The sequence below is a fragment of the Chrysemys picta genome, chromosome 1 (assembly GCF_011386835.1).
Source record: "Chrysemys picta bellii isolate R12L10 chromosome 1, ASM1138683v2, whole genome shotgun sequence".
In the NCBI taxonomy this organism is placed as follows: domain Eukaryota; kingdom Metazoa; phylum Chordata; order Testudines; family Emydidae; genus Chrysemys; species Chrysemys picta.
Window position 1 is genome coordinate 102,018,608 of NC_088791.1, and position 22,635 is coordinate 102,041,242.

The 22,635-nt window shown below is 43.0% G+C and overlaps 1 protein-coding gene across 7 annotated transcripts in view; it reads right to left on the bottom strand.

Moving 5' to 3' along the window:
* Nucleotides 1-22,635, bottom strand: part of PARPBP (PARP1 binding protein) — a 95,493-nt gene that overhangs the window by 53,681 nt on the left and 19,177 nt on the right. For 2 of the 7 annotated variants that reach the window (XM_042851520.2, XM_065565398.1), the window contains exons 4-7: nucleotides 21,467-21,565; nucleotides 19,559-19,729; nucleotides 12,427-12,534; nucleotides 11,371-11,525 (exon numbers count right to left, since the gene is read on the bottom strand). In XM_042851520.2, the coding sequence (XP_042707454.2) occupies nucleotides 11,371-11,525; nucleotides 12,427-12,534; nucleotides 19,559-19,729; nucleotides 21,467-21,565 (533 nt within the window). Of the gene's footprint in view, nucleotides 1-5,354; nucleotides 5,713-6,116; nucleotides 6,402-11,370; nucleotides 11,526-12,426; nucleotides 12,598-19,558; nucleotides 19,730-21,466; nucleotides 21,566-22,635 lie in introns of those variants that run through there. The other 5 variants (XM_065565401.1, XM_065565404.1, XM_005303694.4 and 2 more) reach the window with 5 other exon arrangements.

Below are 22,635 nucleotides of genomic sequence, written 5' to 3' on the forward strand. Positions count from 1 at the left end.
GCTGCTGGTCTATATTTGGGGAATGTATGGTTATGACAACAGGCATGAGCTGCATCTGCTGGGTCATGGCTGGCATATCAACATCCCCCCCTCCAAGAGGTGCATTCAGTAGGTCAAATACAGCTGCCGAATTGTCCACCAGCATCTCATAGATGGTATGCCCGATTCCCGATATAGGAGTGAGAGTGAGCTGGAGAAGTTTTTCCACTGAGTCGGGATCGATGTTGATGACTCCAGCTGCTGGCAATACGTGTATCCGACCAGGCTTGGTTGCGTGTGTTGGAGGGCTCAAAACCAGTCAAACCACTTCTGGTCAAGTCTCGTGGGATGGACAGAAAAGTTCTCCCACAATCCACTATGAACCAAGCCCTAAGTCAGTTACAGCAGCGAGGATGCTAGGAACCCTGGGATACATCAGCACAATTGTGAGGCCCATGTTTACAATGCAGTGTGAATGCTCAAGTGCGGGCTTGGAAACTCCCGGTCTGCAGCATGGGTCCCACAGACCAGGTTTACTATGAAGTGTAGACATAGCCTTAGAGATGGGACCAGAGTGTCACTTTAAAAGGAAGGGTCTTGGTAGCTGGGAATCCAGGTCTGCTCAGAGGGCTGTGATCTGAACTTCTACTTTCTAGGTCACAACAGTGCCCTCTCCCAGCACCTGCCTGAATCAGGAAGTTTAGAAAGGAACAGGAAATTACAACAATCTAAACTTAATTAAAAACCAACTGCAACAATACACAATTGAAGTTTTAGGTATTAGACTATTTTTCTAAGTTTCTGAGTCAAACCTACTCTTTGAAACAAAATCATTGCAATTGCAATTCTTTTAAAAATTAAAGTAATTTACGCTACACAAGTTGGTGTGTTTTTTTTCCTAAAGCAGTGTAATAGATTTTCAATACTCTGAAGCAATTCCAATATTAAACTGGAATGAAGACAAACAACAATCATAATGGCATCTACTAATTAATAAGTACCAGTATGTCAGCTTTTCCCATTATAAACCTTACTTTATCTGGGGATTCAATTTTACTATAAAAGTTTGCCCATGATAAGACACTTGGTATTTAAAAAGGTTTTAAACTTTATATATTTTTTAAGAAAATCCACTATAGCTTTGGTATTTGTTACATGGCTCATTAAAAAAAAAAAAAAAAAAAAAAAAAAAAAAAAAAGCCCATTACCCACACCTTTGCACTTCATAAAAATAATTTTGTACACTTTTAGAATTTTAGAAGTAATTAGTCCAACCCTTTTAATATAAATGTATTTTAAAACTGGCACTATTTATGATCAGCAACTTTTCCCCTAACATTTTAAATGCCAAAATACAGGTTAGCATCTGTTCTGTACTATGAACTGACAGATACAAAGCAGTTTTGAGGTAGTTTCCAAGATTCATTTAAACAATATTTGTTTCATTGAATTGCAATACATTGTAAATGTTCCAAAGTAACTGAAAACAGACTTACCTTACAATTTTTCATGTAACAGTGAAAGTTTAAAGAGTCCCTATATAAATGGAAGGTTTACTGAGTATATTGCCTCTGCAGATCCACACTCTTAAGAGATGGACAACTCTGAGCTACAAGTTCCACAGCAGTTCAGAATGCAGATACTTTGAGCCCATCTGAATGCCACCAAGTGGATCCAAACATTCAGTGCAAGACTGTATAAAGCTCTGCAACCACAACTGCCTCATTTTCTCTCTTGCCTAAAATACAATCATCTAAGCCTTCAAATGTGGGTGTGGCTTTACAATGGCAGCACACAAAGTAAGAGAAATTGAGTCATTCCTTCTCAAAAGAAAGCCTGATTCACTGACCCATACTCATGGTCAATTTCAGCCTCATGCTGAATAAGCTGCATAAGCAACTGCAAAGATGATGGTTCATGGGGCTCACACAGATCCTCTCCAGAACTGCATGTTTACCAAAAGTGTTGGATCAGAGGGCTTGAAGTGGCTGCTTCAGGTTCTTATTGCTAATTCCAAGAGCTGTGCAACAGTGCCACTTAGTGGCTAGTTTTACAGAGGGAAGCCAGGGCCGCACCCAGGCACAGCAGCCCTGCTGCTGATCTACTCAGTCTGCTCCTCCTTAAACTCAGAGATGTATAGGACAACAACCATCAAACTCCAAGGGTCAGACCATGGGGCTGCAGCTTATCTATAGCTTTTAGAAGCCTGGAAACTTCATGATGGCATTCTAGAGAGACTGAACCTTAATGTAACTGGCACTCAGCCCATCTCCAAACTGGTCTGAAAGAATAATGATCTTCAGAACTGCTGATACCAGTGGAATCTATGGATTTTTTTAGAGCAGTACACCAAGAGAAGTTACGTTCTCCAAATCCTCAAGTACACAGAAAGGTGTCAATTTCACTGGCAATGCATCATGTATATTTGTTTATCATGGAATCATTCAGGTTCATGTGCTTCACAACTAGACTAGGCATGCTGGGCTCTGTTACTGGGTTCTTATCCCGAAAGTCATCTATTACAAGAAACTGTGAATATATTTGTTAGTTCCAGGGCCTCCTCAACCATTTCTTAGTTGCAAGGATGACGGTTCCTTGAAACTTGGCAATTTTCTGTAGAACCCTACAAAGGTAGGGTGACTGAAGAGAGGAAGACAAAACAGTTCAAAGTTCCAGGGAATTGCAAACATTTATTCTGCTCGACCCAAATTCCTTGAACCTGCTGAAGAATTCTGTACCTTTCCATAGGCTTGGCAAGTCAGTCAATTGACTGCCTATTATGGTCAAATACTGTCAAGTATTCCAGCAAGATTGCCCTGACATTGATCCAATCAAAAACCACCTAAGTGCCATCTTTTAGCAAGCCTACTTAAATATCTCCATCACTCCCTCTTCTACATGCTAATGCTCCCTATTGGGAAAAAAGGGGAAGTTGGGCATCTTGACTGGCTGCAGTCTTCTAGAACAAACACTGTATGTATATCTTTATTTTTATACCAAGCCATGTACATGGTTGTTTACAAAGCATATTAAGTTAAAAGACGTGGTCCCTGCCCTGAAGAGTTTACAATTTAAATTGACCAGATACACAGAAATTAACTCCAAAAGGGAGTGGGGGTGGGAGAAGAGGATTCACAGTCATTAAACCTCCTTCCACAACACAAAGAGAAAACGTACACAGCCATTAAGACTTTTCCTGAAACAAAATCATCTTAACTATTAATGCCCAACACTTCTCCCATCCTCAACAAAGCAAACAATTCACATTAAATGTCCATGTAAATAAGCCCTCACTCCTCCCCCCCTCAACAAATATCCCCTTCATAAACCATGTGTCCACCTCCTGCATATATCCCCAACCAAACCTTGCAGATAATATGAAAAGTTCTATGCTAATAATGGGGCTGACATCACATTTAAATTGAGGCCCTTCCCTCCCTTCCTGCTCTCTTCCTCCTCCTGCTGAAGTTTGAGCCCATTGTGTTTGCTGCATGGAGGAGGAGGGGCTGCCTATCCCCTCTCCCTCTATGTGATGTGGAGTCTCTAATCATCCTGGGACAGATGGAGCAGTATGCCTGAAAACATTTTGATTGTCTGGAATCTTCTGGAGCAGCAGCAGTTACAAATAGAACTGAATGGCTACTGGTTGATTAAAATACAAGAGATATTTCATAATCTAGAGAGCATTCCAGAAAGTAGTGAAACATTGAAAACAGTGACAAATTAGGCAGCCTTGGAAAGTAAAAAAAATCATTTATATGGACATTTTTTACTCGACATGAACATGGAAAAACTCTTATAGCTAAAGTACAAGTTCTTTTCTTTTGAGTATGTGACATTAGATAGAATGGAACAAAACTTGCTGCATTTTTGTGATGTGTCCAGTTTCTGTCAAAATAAGATTATTGCATTCAAACAGCAAGAAAGGGAAAACTGGTCTGCATCAAAATTTGTCTTCTTCTGTGCACAACTCAATCTTTTGCAGCAGCATCTTGAAGCATGAAGTCTGACGGTGATGTGAGTGACAATGATAGTGACCCTAATTCCATTTCTTCAATCTTTTGATAAGACTTTTGTTACTTCATCTAGTTCAGTATTGAAAACTTCTACTTCTGGAAAGTCTTCAGACGTTCATCAAATCGGTGTTGAGAGGTTTTTCTGGTAATGGGACATTCTGTCCAAAGACAAACTTGACAGTATGTTTGCTGGAGGTATTTATACCAGCATTACACCATTTCATATAGTTGAAAATCCTTATATGCTAGATTTTTTTCATAAATTTTATCCAGTGTGGAAAATACCAAGTAGGAAACGGCTTGTGAGAAGTCTTCTGAATGCTGAAGCGATCAATGTGAAAAGGAGTTGGTGTTCTTATTGTGCAAGCTCCTCATGTGTGTCTAGTGCAGAGGTGGGCAAACTATGGAGGAGGTGGGACTCTCCTGCCTGGCCCCTGAGCTCCTGGCCTGGGAGGCTAGCCCCCAGCCCCTCCCCCGCTGTTCCCCCTTCCCCACAGCCTCAGCTCACTGCGCCTCTGGTGCAATGCTCTGGGCAGTGGGGCTGCAAGCTCCTGGGGCAGCGCAGCTGCAGAGCCCGGCCTGACCCTGTGCTGTGCGGTGCTCTGTGCTGTGTGGGGCATGACTGGCTCCAGCTGGGCGGCGCGGCTGTAGCGCCGCCAGCCACCGGTGCTCCAGGCAGCGCGGTACGGGGCAGGGAGCAGGGGGGTTGGATAGTGGATAGAGGGCAGGGGAGTTTACGGTGGTGGTCAGGGGGCGTGAGTGTGGATAGGGGTCGGGGCAGTCAGAGGGCGGGGAACAGGTTGAATGGAGGCAGGTGTCCCCAGGGGACAGTCAGGAAGGGCGGGGGGTTGGATGTGTGGGTGGGGGCCAGTCAGGGGCAGGGGTTCCAGGGTGATCAGGGGACAGGGAAAAGGGGTGGTTGGATAGGGCAGGGATCCAGGGGGGGGGGGGGGGGGGGCCATCAGGAATGAAGAGGGGCTGGGGTTCTGGGGGCTGTCAGGGGACAGGGAGGCCGTCAGGGGGCAAGAAGCGGGGGTGGGGGGTCAGGCCACATCTGGCTGTTTGGGGAGGCACAGGCTCCCCTAACCGGCCCTCCATACAATTTCCGAGACCGTTTGCCTGCCCCTGGTCTAGTGTCTGATGGATGGAGCAATATTCAAAATGAGGGTGTCATCAGCTTCATGGTAACAACTCCACAACTAGAGAGTTTTACGCCTTCCAATGTGCAACTGAGCATCACCACGTGGCCTAATATATTGCTGATTAGTTTAAAAATATAATCAATGAATTGGGTCCACAAAAAGTTATTTCTGTTGTGGCAGAAATGCAGCTAACATGAAAGCAGGTTGGGCTTTTTGTTGATGAATGAGAATCCACACCTTCTGCATTATGGATGTTCTGTCCACTAGTGAAAAGCTGCATTATATGATGTTGAAGATCTGACAACTTTCTCATCTCATGTCAAAAATGAAAAGTATTGTCAAGGTTTTACAAAAAGCAAACAAGTACCAGCAGCCATTTTTTCCAGCATAATTTAGTACAGCACTCAGTTTCATCCACATTGAGGAGTAAGCCTTGTTGTACTCGATAGGTATCTTCTTTTATAAATGTCTCAAAGATCTTAAAATATGCAAGAAGGCTCTTCACACAGTTGCTGCTGAAGAAGGGATGGCTGGGTGTGCCCCCCAGTAATCCAAACTGAAATTCTTGACTATGCCTGAAGGATGCAGAATTTAAAATTAAATTTAATTGCTTGAATCTGTAGCTCAGTTCATTCAGAAAATGAAAAATGATGGTTCTATTCTGTCTGATGCCAAGAACAAGTTCCTGGACATTAAAAAAAACACATTTGTGAGATACTGAACACAGTCCATTTACAGAAGCTGAAGAGGGAAAAAAACCCAAAATAATATCACAGCACAATCAAATTACCTTTCTGATGATGAATTTGATCCAATTTGTGATCTCAGAGTGGCTGTTGTAAATTTTAAAGGATATACAAACAAACAAAAATACAATTCTGATGGAGGTAGCAACTTATAAAGCAAGCAGCAGACTGTTCAGTCATAAAACAATGTGAACTGCAATCCCAGCAGATGAATCAAAACAACTTGCTGCTTCCTCATAGAAAGGGTCATGTCCTCCTAGATCTCTAGCTACAGTGGCAGAAATTCTTTTAACACTTCCGTGTACTACAGCATATGTGGAACAAAACTGGTCGATTTGGGGAATCATCCATTTCCAAACCAGAAATATACTGAAGACCTCCACGGCTGGGAATCTGGTAACCGTGTATCACCATTTAAGAAAATTGCAGATGAGTTGATTCGATATTCAGCAGATGAAGAGGAAGGAGATATTGATGGATTTGATGAGGACAACAAAGATACAGATGAAGCACTGAAGCTGATAAAGGAGATATGAAAAGCAAGATATTTGACAAGCTGGTCCGATCCATATCTGACAGACGTGCATTTAAAAATGACTTTTTTTAAAATAAATTGCTATGTGTTTATAAAAAGAATTTTATTTTCCTTTTTATAACTGTTCGGTTTTGAACAACACTCACATTTAAATGTTAGATTAACACTGCTAAAAATAAGAAAATTATTTAATTTTTAGAACCTTATTTCATTATGTATTGCATTTTTCTGAGTTAAAGTAATTTAGTTAAATAACTTTTTTTTTAAGTTAGGCATAAGTGTCTAAGGCTAAACCTACTGGAGACCATAAAGTCTTACTCTTTTTTTGTTACTGTTTTAATAAATTAGTGCTTTAAAATATTTGATCATTTTTGACATTGTTTGACCAATCATTTTTTAATCAGTCAAATGGCCAGCCCTATCTTTCTATGTCTCTTGGAAGCTCATGGGTCCACTTGGGTTCTGTGCCATATTTGGTCAGGATTGTCATACTTTGGAATTCAACTGGATTCCACTCAGCCAATCCATCACTGGAGTTTCTTTTCCCATTATGTGACTGCCTCACAGACTGGAAATAGATTTTGTTTTACTCAAGACTAGCAGATCTATATTCTTGATCATGTCCTACCCTTCAGGTATCCCCCATGGCAATTTACTTATGCCTGTCATGGAGTTGTTCAATTGCCCTCCCAAATAAAATTTTGGACTCTCAAGGTAAAGTAAGTAGTGCCAACCTGGTCACTTTGGTCTGTGAGCTAGTGTCCATAATTGACATCTTCCACTCCAGAACATCCAAGGTGCAGATTTTCAATGATTGACCAACACTTTTTGGTATGAGTTTTTGTTTCCCAGTTCTGCTTTCCACTATGACAACATGAACAGCTGAAGTGACTCGTGACTCTACTCAGACTTCCTGACATCAACCATGCAGCCAGCTCCATAATACTACAGTATATTTCTTCCTGTAGCAAATATGGGAACCTGATTTTGCAGTTTGGTTATTTTCTACTGGATGAGGAATACCTTAACCATTCTGATGCTAAATATTGCTTCCAGCTAAAAGCTCCTATCCGCTTGTTAGCTACCTGTGAGTTTCCAAGAAGGAACAGACTTCTGTGATCACAGGTCTTTGAAAGGTGGAATGGTTAGTCCTTTGGAAGACTGCTTCTTCTGCAGGGACCTCCTAGCGGACATATATAAGGCCATGGAGCAGAACTAATTCTAATCACATTGCACATCATTTCACAGGATGAGAGACTTAACGGAGGAACAGCAGTGCCTTAACTAGCTTGAATTACTTGCCCTTAGCTTCCAGAGACTTGAAGAGCTTTTGCAACTAGTGGACTGCTATTCTCAATGCATACACATTGTAATTTGAAGCCTGTTAACAACAAACTCAAGGACTTGAAGTCTCCCTTCAGAGAAACTTCAGTTTTTCTATTCAGTAGGTCCTCCCAGGCTGCTGCTTCTACTAGAGTTGCTGCTGTTGTAGCAGCGCCAGAGATGGCAGCATCCACTCTTGGGTTCTCTGCATTAGATAGCCTCAGTCCTCCCGAGGGCTCTCTGTCTGCAACAGATCACTTGGTGCCTATTATTTTATGTTAGAGTGAACATGTACAGGGCACTGCAACAAATACAGTGACAGGTCCCCAGTAACTCACTCTGCTGATATCTTCCCTCCTCCAGTTGCAGTATCTATACCATCCTGGCTATGTGGAGTGGGAAGCTAGAATCTGCCTGTCTCCTGCAACTGCAGGTTGAGAATGTCCCATTAGCCGGTATGAGGGGCTTCTCACAAGGATCCATACCACTGTAGCTACAGGCCATATGAGAGCTGCTGGAGCTGAAATGGTTCCTTCTCTTCTCTGTCTAGGTTTTCTTCTAGAATTGGAGTCAGCAACACAGAGAAGCTGCTGCCACTGGAACAGTTCCTTTGAACTCCCTATAGTGGGGACAGGAAGACAGCTGTTCATGTTGGAAAATCCAGCTAATGCTGGTGCCTGTGCACACTCCTGTGTGCCTAAACAAACTCCTGGAGACTTCCCAAGTAGCTAGGGATTTTGACTGCTCCATTCTCTTTCTCCCTAGACTCTGATGGAGGTGGAACTGGGAGGATCTAGCGCAGGGGTAGGCAACCTATGGCACGCGTGCCAAAGGCGGCACTCAGACTGCCCGGGTCCTGGCAACGGGTCTGGGGGGGGCTCTGCATTTTAATTTAATTTTAAATGAAGCTTCTTAAACATTTTAGAAACCTTATTTACTTTACATACAACAATAGTTTAGTTATATATTATAGACTATAGACTTTTAGACCTTCTAAAAATGTTAAAATGTATTACTGGCACGCAAAACCTTAAATCAGAGTGAATAAATGAAGACTCGGCACACCCCTTCTGAAAGGTTGCCGACCCCTGATCTAGTGTATTGCTGTTTCTGGGAATCAGCCTAACTGCCTGAACCAGGGCAGGACAGAATCTGCACATGCTCTCCTTCTCCCTCTTCCCTGGAATAGAGATAGCTGGGGAGACCATACCCTTGCAGGGAATGAAGGCTGGAAGAAAAGGACAGAGGGAAGACATCCATGAGAGCAGGTAACTATAAGATCTACATATGGGACAGGAATACCTGCCAGGTGCCCTTCCTGGGACTTGCAGACATGTACTAGTGCCAACCCAGCTCTAGCAGCAACTTCTCTGCCTCCACAGGGTACGGGGCTCCTGGACTTGACGTTTCCCAGTTGCCTCAATTCTGGTAAGTCCCCTTTTAGCTGTTATTTCTTCTACCTCTTCCTGGACCTTACAGTAGCCTCCTGTTTCTTCACCTCCTTAGATATTTCTGCCACTCCAACTGCAGCTCCTCAGCTTCAGGTCATTCTTACCCTCTCCCATGATCCTTAGGCTTTCTGTAGTTCCAGTGATTCCTTCCCCTCTGTTCCCCATGAAAGCCACACAGTTCCTGTCTCAAGGTTTTTATGCAAAGGGATCTGGTCTTAGCGGACATCTTCTATGGTTGCAGGGATCTCACCTTGCTGGATACCCATTTCCCTGTCAAACACTCTGCTCCGGCAACTGCTCTCCAAAGTAGCCTGTTCTGCTCCTTAGCAGCCACCCAGCCTCTCCAGAGTACATGGATGCCTAAACCAAAGACTTCTCCATTGGCTCAATCCTTGGTAATCTTCTGGCTCCTTTCCTCTCCCCCAGCCAGGTCCAACATCTGGGTAATTAATAGACTATATCATGTTTGAAATAACTGCACTAACTGGAAGCAGAAGATCAAGTCCCAGCCCAGACTCCCTCAGTGTAGGATGTAAAAGAAGTACCCTGCAATATTGCGTGCACATGCCTCTCAGATGAGCTGCAGAACATAGGCCCCAATTGGTTATAAAAAGCACCAGTATTTCTCCTCCTACGGCCCCCCTGCAGAGTCTCTCTCTACAGCTGTAGTCTGTCTCTCCTTACAAAGCTGAGCACAAGCTAGCAGTTCCATTTGTCTTAGTCAGTAAAAGTGGGGGTGCAGGGTCCATCTGCCCTCCTCAGTGGCAGTTTTCCTTCCATTTTTATTGCTGTGGCCTAGAAAGCCCAGGATCTCTCTGGGTTCAACACAGGGGCAGCTCTATGTATTTTGCCGCCCCAAGCAAGGCAGTGAGGCAGCCTTCGGCGGCGTGCCTGCGGGAGGTCTGCTGGTCCTGTGCCTTCGGCCTACCCGCCGCCGAATTGCCGCCAAAGCCACGGGACCGGCGGACCTCCCGCAAGCATGCCGCCGAAGGCGGCCTGACTGCTGCCCTCACGGTGATGGGCAGGCCGCCCCCCGCGGCTTGCCGCCCCAGGCACTCGCTTGGTGCGCTGGTGCCTGGAGCTGCCCCTGGTTCAACAGAAACATTGTGTTGTCTCTCAGGGCAGGTTTCATCTTTATGTTATTCTGTCCCTTTTATCCAGTGTAAGTAGGAAGAACAGGTTTGAAGTTCTCACTCTAGGTGTTGGGCCACCTTCAGGTTGTTGATTTCCCACAGTAAAAATCTAGGATACCTATACATATTTTGGGAGAGCACTTAGGATACACTTGTCAAGCATCTTGTTTTCTTTAAACCCTCCTCACTATTTCTGGGAATCCCATCTGGATCCTTGTTCTTCCTTGCCTCTTTTACTTACCCTTATATGTAAGAGAGAAAACTACACAAATAACACTATTTACTCTCTGTCCAATGGAAAAATCAGCATCTAGCTACAGTGCCTTCAGTCAGTGCTAGACGTGCAGCCAAAGCACCCCACCCCTCCTTCCTCCCTCATCCTCTCCCCCCACCCTCCCATATCCCTTACAGAATAACACAGAGGGGAACCGCACTGGATGTTTTCTGTGCAGCAGTAGTGGTGACTACAAAAGAGTCCAAAAACAGATCCTAAGTAAGGTTTTACAAGTGCTAACAAAATGAGGATTCGCCAAAGAAACACAAAACTAGACAGCTGAACAACTACAATGATAATGACTGCATGGTTATCAAGATATATAGAAACCATTGTGAGAGCATTTTACATCTTGAGGATACCGCTGGAAACTGGAAACTACAGCTCAGGAAACCAGAAACCACCTGGAACTCAACAACTACTGGAATAAGTAAGAAGCAGGGGTAGCTAGAATCTATCCCCGAAAGAGACTACAAGATAGAAGACAGCAATCAAAGATTCCTATGGGACCTAATGAGCACACCAAGGTCTGGAATTAGAAAATTTTAATCCAGAAGACAGTCCGGCTGCCCAGAGTGAAAACAATAGGAACCATGAATAATAAAGTTTCTAGAACTACACAATTTAAACTATAAACATTTACTACTCCGGGGGGGGGGGTGGACTATCAACAATCAATAACTAAATTTACAGAATTCAGAAAACAAAACAAAAAAAAACAAGAATACCCCCACACCCAGCAAGGAAAAGAAAAGAGGGAAACTCCATTACCGTGGATCCAGGACTTCGCCAATGATTTCTTCCAGCTTGTCGATAAAATTAACAAAGTCTGAAAGTCCCTTTACATGGGTTCTTAAAGTATCAAATGGTGAAGGTGCATAACCTTTTCCTCCAAGTTCTATCATTCGGATGAAAGATGTTGCCATCTATTATCAGAAAAATATTTAGGTAGGTAGAACTATCGTAGTAAAGAAGTATATAACTTTTGGAAGAGACAATTATGAATCATTTTGAAGAAGTAATCCTTTCCCAAGGCAAAAGGCAGCTGGTTGCTAGCATGAACAGTCCTAGTGAAGTCAATGGGGTTACACATTATAGTAAGCATTATGCCTGGTGACAACCATTGGCAAGATCACGACTTAAAATAGTGCAGCATTATATGAGGTCTAAACAAAATATAAAATTAGGCCCAAGTAATTAAGCACAGCCTTTTACCAAATTGAACTTCAAAATATCACTGTGCATTATTTTATAGATATATGCATGTGAGTAACTTTTTGCACACAAGCTGAACTCAACAGTCCTACTCATAGATATAACTAGGATCAGGGACATACTGTGCTTTATGAACATTTTCTAAAGTGAGAGTGACTAAAAGTTAGTCACTAAAGTGGCTTAATTTTCCAGACACCCACAACTTTCCTGCGGGGAGAGAGGAGAAAATGAGAGCTCAGGATGTTCATCACTGCTGAAAATCAAGTCAGTTATATACACTCTACAATCAAGTCAGTTTTATTTACTATATAAATATAGTAAAGTTTTCATATATTTGTGTAGTAGATCTATACATATAGTAGATAAAATATTATTAAAAATATAAGACTGCCCCAAGCAGAACACTTACAACTTTACAGCAACTTTCAGAAGAATTAATTTTCTACTCCTACCTTTTTAGGTAAACAAAACTTTTGACAATCCTATCTGTTTGCAAGGATGCAATAGTAATTGTGTATATAATTTTTAACTTCAGATTATAAAAAGCTCATGACCTCTTAGGACTTGAAAACAGTACAACTGAAATAATTCTAGCAAAGGAAGAAAGCAGACCTGCCAACATTCATATCTTTGCTCTGTTAAAGATTTGCTGTGGATTGCATGTGGTTCATAGGACCTTGCCTCCTCAATGGAAAATATTTTGGCTTCATGTAATTTATCCTAGACAAAGATGCCAAAAAAAGAAGGCTTCTTTATACAGTAGAGAAGTTTCCCCTTTGGCAACTGAAAAAGAGAGGGTAATGAATCCAGTCCAAACACATTTTTTTTTTTTTTAAACACAACATTAATACAACATTAGGAGCTGAAATAATCCTAGAACTGAGGTTTCACAATTTTTTCCATATTTATTCAACCATAAGATCATGGGAGTTCGGCTGCTTCAGCATAAATAAAGATTACTTTACCCTACAGTAAGAGTGGTTTTTCACTGCACCAGTGTAGCTGCTCATGCGCCTCATGTACACAAGATCAAATTCTTTCAAATAGCAGTGTTTGTCAGGGCCACATACACACCCTATGCCTCCTTGTGCTCCCACACAAGGACATAAAGGGCAGAGCTGCTGCAACCCTCCCTCAGTTTCTTTGCAGTTTGAAGCCCATGGTAGCGGAGGATTCTGAAAAGCAAGGATGGAGGGCAGGTTGTGGGAGCCACACTGACAATAACATCTTAAAGAACCAGTTAGTGTAAGGTACGTAACTTCTCTCCCTGAATGGGTCAGTGTGGCTCCCATTATAAGTGACTGACAAACAGCACTCTCCTTCTGGATAATAGGATGAATAGTATCTTCCTCAGTTGAACAGAGATTTTAGTACTACTCTCCTGAATCTAGCATCCGCTCTAGCAACTAAGTCAAGTTCATGTTGGGGGGGGGGGGGGGGAGGGGAGGAACTGTCAGTGGGTTTGCAGATCTCGGAAATGGAAACATTTCTGAAGCAGGTGAAGGATGTCATTTGAGCCCTGGTGGCATAAGCCTTGATGGTCAGTGGGAGGAACACACCATCCAATGGGTAACAGGGATACAAAGAATATTTAAGTGGATATCAGAATGTAATGAGATGGCCTGGCCCTTGGAATGGCTGTCTACAGACAGAAAAAAAGGGAGACAGTCTGAACAGTTTGTTTCTGTCAATGTAGTAAAGGAAGGCTCAGGAAATTTCTAATGTATACAACTTTGCTCCTGAAGAAGAGTGGGTTTCAGGAGGAAGATAGGCAGATTTATTGGTTGATTCAAATGGAATTCCAAGCTGACCATGGGGATGAACTTGGATTGAGGTTTGAGCACCATCATAACCCCATGAAACCTTGTGTAGGAAGGCCCTGCTGCAAGTACTTGGAGCTCCCTCGTTCTCCTGGCTGATGCAATTGCAACTAGGAAGATAGTCTGGAGTAAAATGCACTTTGAAAGGAGCTCAAAGGGTGGTCTTTCGAATCTTGAGAGGACAAAGTTGAGGTCCCAGGAGGAAGTAGGCCATTGAGGAAATCCAGTACCATCAAGTGAGTGCAGACCAAGCATGACTGTACAGGCAAATGGCAAGCAAAAATGGCTGTGAAGTAGATTTCATCTGCATCCATGAAGCTGAACTCAGGTTAAGTGGAACTTTATTAAACCTTGTGCACTGCTCTGTCCATGTGGCTGAGTTGCTTCCAGTCTAAATCTGTGCTCCCTGTTCCCATGGTGTCCCCTCAGTGACAGCCCCTCCAGGGAACATAGGTCCTCTGACTCCAGGTCCACTGATCATGACACAAGGTGGACCTCAACTGGCCAAAGCATAGTAAATGAAAGCAGTAGTAGCAGATCTGCAGTACTGAAACCTGAATAGGGTCCAGGCCCCATAGAGCAGCCCAAATAAAGAATTTCTTCCAATTTGATGAATAAGTTCTTCTGGTGGACATCTTCCTGCTCTGTATCAGGATATCCTGGACTTATCTAGAGCATTCCGTCTATGGCACTTAAACAGACAACATCCAGACTATCAGATGCAGATTCTAGATGAAGTATCTGACTACAGTGCTGCCTCTGCCAGTATGGAGCTACACAAACAATTTTGTCTGTCTCAGTTTTGGAAGTCACCCTGAGGACAAAGGTGAGTCAGTAGAAAGGCATAAAGGAAGCTTGGATTCCATTGCAGAAGGAAGGAGTTATGCAATGATCCCAGGTTCATGATCTCTCTGAAACAGAAATTCTGACAATTGGCATCATCCTGGGTGGCAAATATGTCTACCAAGGAACCCACCTAGCTACAGAATACTGGGTGTATGATGGATCTCCACAGGAAGAACTTGCGATTGGCCATGGACTACCTGCTCAGGAAGTCTGCCAGGTTGTTGCTGATTCCCAGGAGATGGGACATTGGGGTTATCCCAAGTCAGTGGCATCACATCCATAACTTGATGGTCCCCTCACAGAGAAGAAATGAGTATGAACCTCCTGGCTTGTTGATGTAGTGCATCACAGAGTTGGTGGCCATCAGGTTCAGCACTGTGGAATTTTGAAAACCAGATAGTAAGTCCATGCAGGACATTGATATGAAGCTGAAAGTCTTCCAGGGACCAGATCCCTCATCTGTAGATGGTCCAGGTTGTCTCCCTCACTTGCTCTTGATGCACAGTAATTAAAGTTCTTGTTAGGAGGTAGAGGGTAGAACTGCACACCTCCATGTCCATTTTTGGGTTCCTTCTACCATCTCTGTTATGCAATGCCATGAGGTGGAACCACAACATTCTTTTTTATTTGGGTGTTTTGCTGGGAAAGAGAGTCAGAGTGGCCACAGGGGAAGTCTGGCAAGCAGTGCAACATATATGCATGCTAACATAGGGCATAGCAGCCCCAGACACGTTCATACTATCATTGTTGACTTGGTTTTTATTGCAAGTAATAGCAGTTGCATTGAGAGGAATCTATCATTGGGAAGGTATGCTCCCGCAGACCTGAAATTGATCTAGGCTTCTATGAACACTATCACCTGTGATGGAATAGACTATTTTTTTTCCGTTCACCAGGAGACTCAGCTGAGAGAATAGGGAGAGAGCGTAGTTCCGGCTCACAGCCATCCCCTCCTGAGATATGCCGGTGATCAGCCAATTGTTGAGGTAATCACAGACATGGCTACCCCTCCTTCTGAAATGAGCCACTACTATTGCTAAGCACTTAATGAAGATTTTTGATGCCATGGAAAGTCTGAATGGCAGTATCTTGTTTTGGTAATGGTTGGAGACCCACTTCTCAATCTTAGGTACTTCTTGTGGGCTGGATGGCTGGCTGGCTGGCTGGCTGGCTGGCTGGCTATGTAGAAGTATGCATCCTGCAAGTCAAGAGGAGACCAAATATTACCATCCTGAAACTCAGGCATCATACGTATTTGTTCAGTCTAAGGTCTAGGATAGGATTAGGACCCCTTTCTTCTGATATTTTTTCTTCTTCCTGAAGGAGAAGAAACCCTCTTCCTCGGTACTCTGTAGGTACTTTATAGATAAAGCGGTAAGACCACTTCTTGTTGCAATATTTTCTCATGAGAGGGATCCTGAAGGACGGGGCAGGAAATTTGGTAAGAATAATGCCTGGAAATGGACAGGATAGCCTCTAGTGCCAATTTGTCAGCTGTGAAGGCTGCCTAGGCATGGTGAAGAAGGGGCAAGGTGGTTCCCAAAGATAGGTGAAAGCTCCAGACTGACTCTCAACACTCCCATCAAATCTGCTGCTTCTGAGAGTGAGTCAGGTTAGCCGAGGAGATGGAAAACAGTCACCCCCTAGAATACCTGGGCTCCCTGTTGGTGCTCTGATTGACAACCACAGAAATAGAACTGTCTCCTCTGCTGGAGCTTATACTTTTAAGGTTCCCTATAGGGGGCCAGCATGTAAATCCAAAAGGACAATAGCATTGCCTTGAAAGGGAGTGGAGTACTTAGTCTATTTTCTGGTTGAAGAGCTCCATCCCCTCAAAGGGCAGGTCTTCAGGTGTCTGGCATACTGTCAGGTGCAGGCCACTTTAGGAGCCATGAGGCCCATCTCATAGTGACTGCCCAGCTATCAACCCTATAGCCATATCAGTTGTGTCCATGGAGACCCATAGCTACATTCTGATGACCATCTGGTCCCACTTAATGATTTCCTTTAACTCATCCCTGTTTCTCTTGGATTTTTGATGAGAAGGGAGTGACCTTCACCCAAGAGAGAAAACAGTACTTTGGCAAATAGGGGCTAGTCATTTAACAAACAGAGTTAGAGTGAGACTGATTAACATGGCTTGCATCCAGAGAGGTCCAATTTTTTTGGATCTGTATCCTTTGGTATGCCTTTTATGGACTCTGATTTTTCTTGTACTTCCAGAACAACTAGAGACTCTGGGTTTGGATGTGCATAAAATAAGTGTTCAAAGCCTTTGAGGGGTACCCAACATCTTTTTTCCATTCTCTTCAAAGTGGGAGGAAGAGTTGCCAGGGTTTGTCACAGTCCTCTGACCAGTTCCAGGATCCCTTCATTAACAGGGAGAACAATTCTGATTGGCATCGTGACACTCAAAATACCAAAGTTTGAGATGCTTCTTTAGTATAAATGAAGACTCAATATCCACAACGTGGGTCAAGAAGTCCTGAAAATCTTTAAAGTCAATCACTGGCACTGGTGTCAGTGTCTATTCTGGCAATGATGAAGACTCTGTGAGTGGAGACAGGGATTATTGTGATCCCTCTGTCACGTCTTGCTCTTGGGGACCATGTCCAGTTCTAGTGTGGGAGGCCTGACTAATGATGCAACCAGAGAATGGGATCCCCCCCTCTTTCTGTAAACATGGGGGGAGGGGAAGGAATCTATTCCTGAACGCATGAGAGGACAGACTCCAGTAAAGGCAATATGGCCAAGGTATCATGTCATATGGGTACTGGCCTGACTAGGGCTAGCCCAGTGCCACTCATCTGGGGCAGTGCTCTTAATAAGGACTCCCACATGTCGTCCTTAGGGTCACACTCTAAAGGCAGAGGAGAAAAATCTCTGCTCAACACCAGCAAGAATGAATACACCAACAATGGCATGGAAGACCATATCTTCTCTTTGTACAGCAGTGCCATAGGTAATTAGGGCACTGGGGCTGATAGTCTCTTTCCATTGCAGGGAATAACTCTGGAGACTATTCAGATTCCTCCAGAGTATTTCTCAAATCTTTGCTGGGTTCCATCAAAGATAGAAAGGTCAGCATCAGAAATCTCATTCCCTCTGCCATTCCTGATCTGGTTGAGGACTCATATGCTCTATCCTTTGAGGAATCATGTTTTCTTTCCTCCTTATGGGACTTCCCTTAACATTTGCATCTATGTTTGAGCTCCATTCAGCTCCATGAATGAGCCTCATCTTTATGTATAGGCACAGGTGCTGGATTTCCTGCCTGGGGTAGGCACCAAGGCTGTCCATTTTTGGTGCCGAGGTTTTCAGTGCCAAGGACCTGGCCAGTGTTGAAGGGGTCGGCATCAAAGTCACCAGTGCTGGCTCTGCTAGTGCTTTCTTCAGATTCTTTCTAGTGCTCGATCTCTATGTACAATATATGCTCGAGGAAGTGCTGGCAGATACTGGTTTATCTGGTCTTGCTCTGGTAGTGACCATCTCCTATGGTTCCAAAATGATGCATATGGACTGCTCCAATAGATGTAGCTTAAGCGGAGTGAAAAGGACTTGTACGTAAAGCACCTGTCCAGGCTGTAGATAGCCTAGTCTAGGCAAAAGAGGCATCGATTGTCCATGCTTGATAGGGATCAGTCTCACAGGATGGGCAAGGTTTAAACCTTGACAGTATGGAATCCACTATGAGGCATAGCAGCTGACTCCCAGCACCTTGTCCAACTGTGTAGGCATGGTCCCCAGGAACTTTTCTCCGCTCTATTTTTTTGCAGGGAGAAGGGACATTCAAATGAAGGGAGTGTAAAGATGAAGATTTCTTCATAAATTTAATGAAAACAAACATTTTTTAAAGCATCTAAGAAGCGTCGCACACTCACTAGGTTCCATCTTGCTGCCATAAGGAGAAAGAAGGAAGTGAGGTAGGATCACAGCTGCTGCATAAGCCCTTGTGAAGAATCACGAGAATGCACAGGGGGCACGTATGGCCCCAAAAGACACTGCTATTCAAAATAATCTGATCTTGCATGCATGAGGTGCATGCCCATTTACAGCGGGGTCCACAATGACAAGTATTTAAAGAACATGATATACTAAATCCATTTCCAGTTCCATTCAAAATGACTCTTAACATCAGATTCAAAATTAGTTTGAATTTGTTTTAAAAAAAAAAAAAAAAAAAGCACAACTGGGTGCTTTAAAGGCTGGAGACCTTTAAACAAAGTTCTCATCTACTTATCAACTACACCTCTACCCCGATATAACATGACCCAACATAACACGAATTTGAATATAATGCGGTAAAGCAGTGCTGGGGGGGGGGGGGGGGAGAAGGAGGGGAGCTGCGCACTCCAGTGGATCAAAGCAAGTTTGATATAACGCAGTTTCATCTAGAACACAGTAAGATTTTTTGGTTCCCGAGGACAGCGTTATATCGAGGTAGAGGTGTATGTGTAATTAAAACAGTATCCCTGACAGTGATATACCTTATGAGAAAGGACCTCTATATTTGTGCCTTTTTGACACTTATTGTAAGCAGAATACACTCCAAAACTCTTCTTTCACTACCTCTTAGAGGGAATTTTCACTGCTCTGATATGGTCTGCATGAAATTCCCAGAGAGCCTAAATCACAAAGCTTGTAGTAAAACAAAATGTATTAAAATAAAGAAAAATTGAGTTAAAGCAGAAGAAAATGCATGCATAACATATTTAGAACTAAACTAGTGCAGAAGTTAATCCAGATCAGTATGCGTACCACACTCGTTCAGGATTCTACTTTGGATAGACAGTTTTGATTCCTGTTGCTCCCATATCCTTTTTACAACTTGGGTGTACATGCACACAATTGTTTCCTTGCTCACCTTTGCATCTGATGTTCAAGTAGGCATCCACCCCACTCCTCAAGGGCTTTTCAGGTTATTTGTCCTGACTGGATGTGTTAGCCTGAATCCAATTTGTTCTCAGCCTTACATCTGAGTTTAAAGACGCAGCACTCGCATTTATATAATTGTTTCATTACTTCTGATCTACTCCAAATATGTATTCTTGAAAGATTAATGCTGATTTGACACATACCAGGAAAATGGACATTTGTCTCTTCTGTGCAGCATGCTTTAGGTCAGTGAAGGCTTCTCTTCCAAGTCCTCTATCAGGAATATTTAGAACATGAGCCAGGGCCAGATCATTCTTAGAATTCACCAACAGGCTTAAATATGCATAAACAAACTTCTTCACGATCAATAGCAACTGCATAAGAAAGTATCAAGTTAGCTTATGTCTCAAAAAAATTAAAATAAACTACTTAAAAATGAATTAGGTATATGCAGAAATCATCGTTCTGAAAGAGTAAGAATATCAGTCATGCTGAATTACAAGAAATTGACTTCTATACATATGGAGACTGGGAAGTGATGACTGTAAGCCAGTATGGACCGAACATGTGGCATTTTAATGTGTTGAAAGTTTTTGTACATAATGCTACATTATCCACCTGAGATTTAGAGCATTCTCATTTCCCTTTTTCTTCAACACTTTGATAAGCATCAGTTTCTATCTGACATTATCTAGGGCTTCCTCCATAAACATCCTAACAACAAAGACACTTCTTTCATAACCTAGGGCCCCACTGAAGGCAAAGGAAGTTTTGCCAATGGTTCATGATTTGATTTCTAGTGCATTCACTTTTCAACAAGGTACTAGAACTTGAAGTGACAAACTGTGACCCCCAAAAAACATTTATATTACAGCTGCACTCTAGTGTGCTAGGCCCCATGCAAACATAAGAAGGCAGTCCCTGACCTGAAGAATTTACAGTCTAAGCAAGAACAGACACACTAAAAAGGAAAATAAAATAGATCGGTGAAGAAGGTAAACAAGATCATATGGTTATACTTAGGAAGTTCTGCATATCGGAGTGTTTTTTTAATGGGGCACCTGGGATGGAGATGTAGGAAGAAGAATCATAAGAAAGGGAGGAGACACTAAGAACAAGAGGAAAAAAAGTAGAGGAAAACTGAAGTTTAGAAAAGGAAAAAGAAGGAAGGGTGAGAAATGTATTTGTCACGGAGACCAAGGAAGACTTGTGCTGGTAGCAGCAAGGCAGAGTAAGGAGAAAACAAGAGTCCAAGTTTCAAAAATTCAACGAGTCTGATGCCAGATAGCTGAGAAGGTAGTTCTGGGGAAGGAAGCAGACTTGTCCCCAAATGCCATACTGGAGCTCCCTCTTATGGTGAGAGTATGAATACTGGAGGGGGCAAGAGACTCCTACTAGCTGGTCAGTCTCCCCGTGGTGGGGGTCAAGAGGAGAGGGACAGGGAGGCATAGGTACCCAGCATTTCCAGGAAGCCCATGCTGGTTTGACTGAGGACAACCAAATGCCAACTGATGCCTCTGCCCACTTTGATTTGCTGGAGCTGGCATCACTACTGTTGATGAGAGAGTTTCTCTAATGTGTGAGTGGGGTAAAGGAGTGGAAGTTAAATAAAATCTGAGGTGCAAATCCTAGTGGAGCCATTACCACACTGTGCATTTGTGAGCAAGTCATTAGATCACTATTCAAGGCAACAGCTGAGTATAAAAGGAGGAGAAAAAAAGAGAAGTTATGGCCCACAACTGCTGCCTTGACTATGCATAAGGAAAGTTAACTTTTTCTTGCACTTTAATGGGGACCTAACCTTACACCCCCTAACTAAGGGCTCCTACAGAAGCCTGGTCCTGCTCTTCAGGCTTGCAGAAAAGACCTGTGTCTCTTGATTCAAGGGTGCAGAGGAGAGCAGCATATAACATGTTTTCTAGCCCTATAAGCAGAGGCATGAACTACCAACAAGCTCAGGTGTGATACAGGAGGTCAAGTATTCCCTACTCTGACAATTTAGACTAGCAATAATTGAGGAAAAGCAAATTGCGTTGCATTTCACCTATTCACTTTTGTATACAGAGTGAATATTTGTTATAAGTTGTAATGAAGACAAAAAAAAGTTTTACCTTTACATTATCCTGGCTGTGTCTCATTGGTGTTGAGGGTATGGAAAGACTAGAACCGTTCTCTTCTGATAAGCCAGAGATAAATTTTAACAGTTGAACCTTCAGGAAAACATATAGAGTAGGATTAAATATGAAGATGATTGAAACTTGAAAAAATTAGTAATTATTTCAGTATTGTAAATAGCCTTATCCCAACCATGGTCTCCTCCAATCCTTGAAAGAGGAAGCAGCCTGCAAAGGCCTCTCTACCCTTGAAGACACAAACCTGCCAAAGAGGAACCTGTATAAGCAAGTAACCGAGATGCAAGCCTGAAAAACTAGTTTACGGGAAGAGTTTTTATATGACGATGCTGGGCGGCAGCATACTCAGGCTTGTGTTGAAAGGTATGTTTGTCACTGTTTCAGCTGATGCCTCCAAAACAGAAAGTGTGGGACTATTGGAAATGGTTAAACAAAAAAAGGAAGCTGCACACAGGAAAAAAAAAAAAAAAGACAGCTAAAAACCAACCTAGGACACTAGAGACAGAGTCAAATCCATGCCTAAGGATGCTAGAAGGAAAGGTGGAGGCAGGGGCAAGATGGACAGCTATTGCCCTCAAACATGAAAAACTTTCCCAGAATCTAGACCAGAGAGGCAAAACCACCCTCTGTTCCTTTCTATTTGGCTACACTTTAAGAATCTTGACATAGATCTAAAATTGTGTACGCCATTTTTCATCCTATAGTCAAGCATTTTGCTTATGATATTTAGATCTTTTATGTCAAATTCCTTTTCAATTAGATGTGGTTTATGGAAACCCATCAAGTGCTACAGCCAAAATTGAGGCTCACTCACTGAAATTCATTGTACTCTGGAGGTCAATTCAAAATAAAAGGACAGTTACCTGTTCCGTAACTGGCATTCTTCGAGATGTGTTGCTCATGTCTATTCCACAGTAGTTGTGCATGCTTGCCACGTGCACCGGTGCCGGAAGTTTTTCCCTTAGCAGTATCTGTACTGGGGGAGCACCGCAGCGACCCATGGAATGGTGCCTGTATATCGCGCTATAAGGTGAGCCACGGGCTCCCCCACACCCTCGGTTCCTTCTTGCCGGACAACTCCAACAGAGGGGAAGGAGGGCGAAGTGTGGAATAGACATAAGCAACACATCTTGAAGAATGCCAGTTAT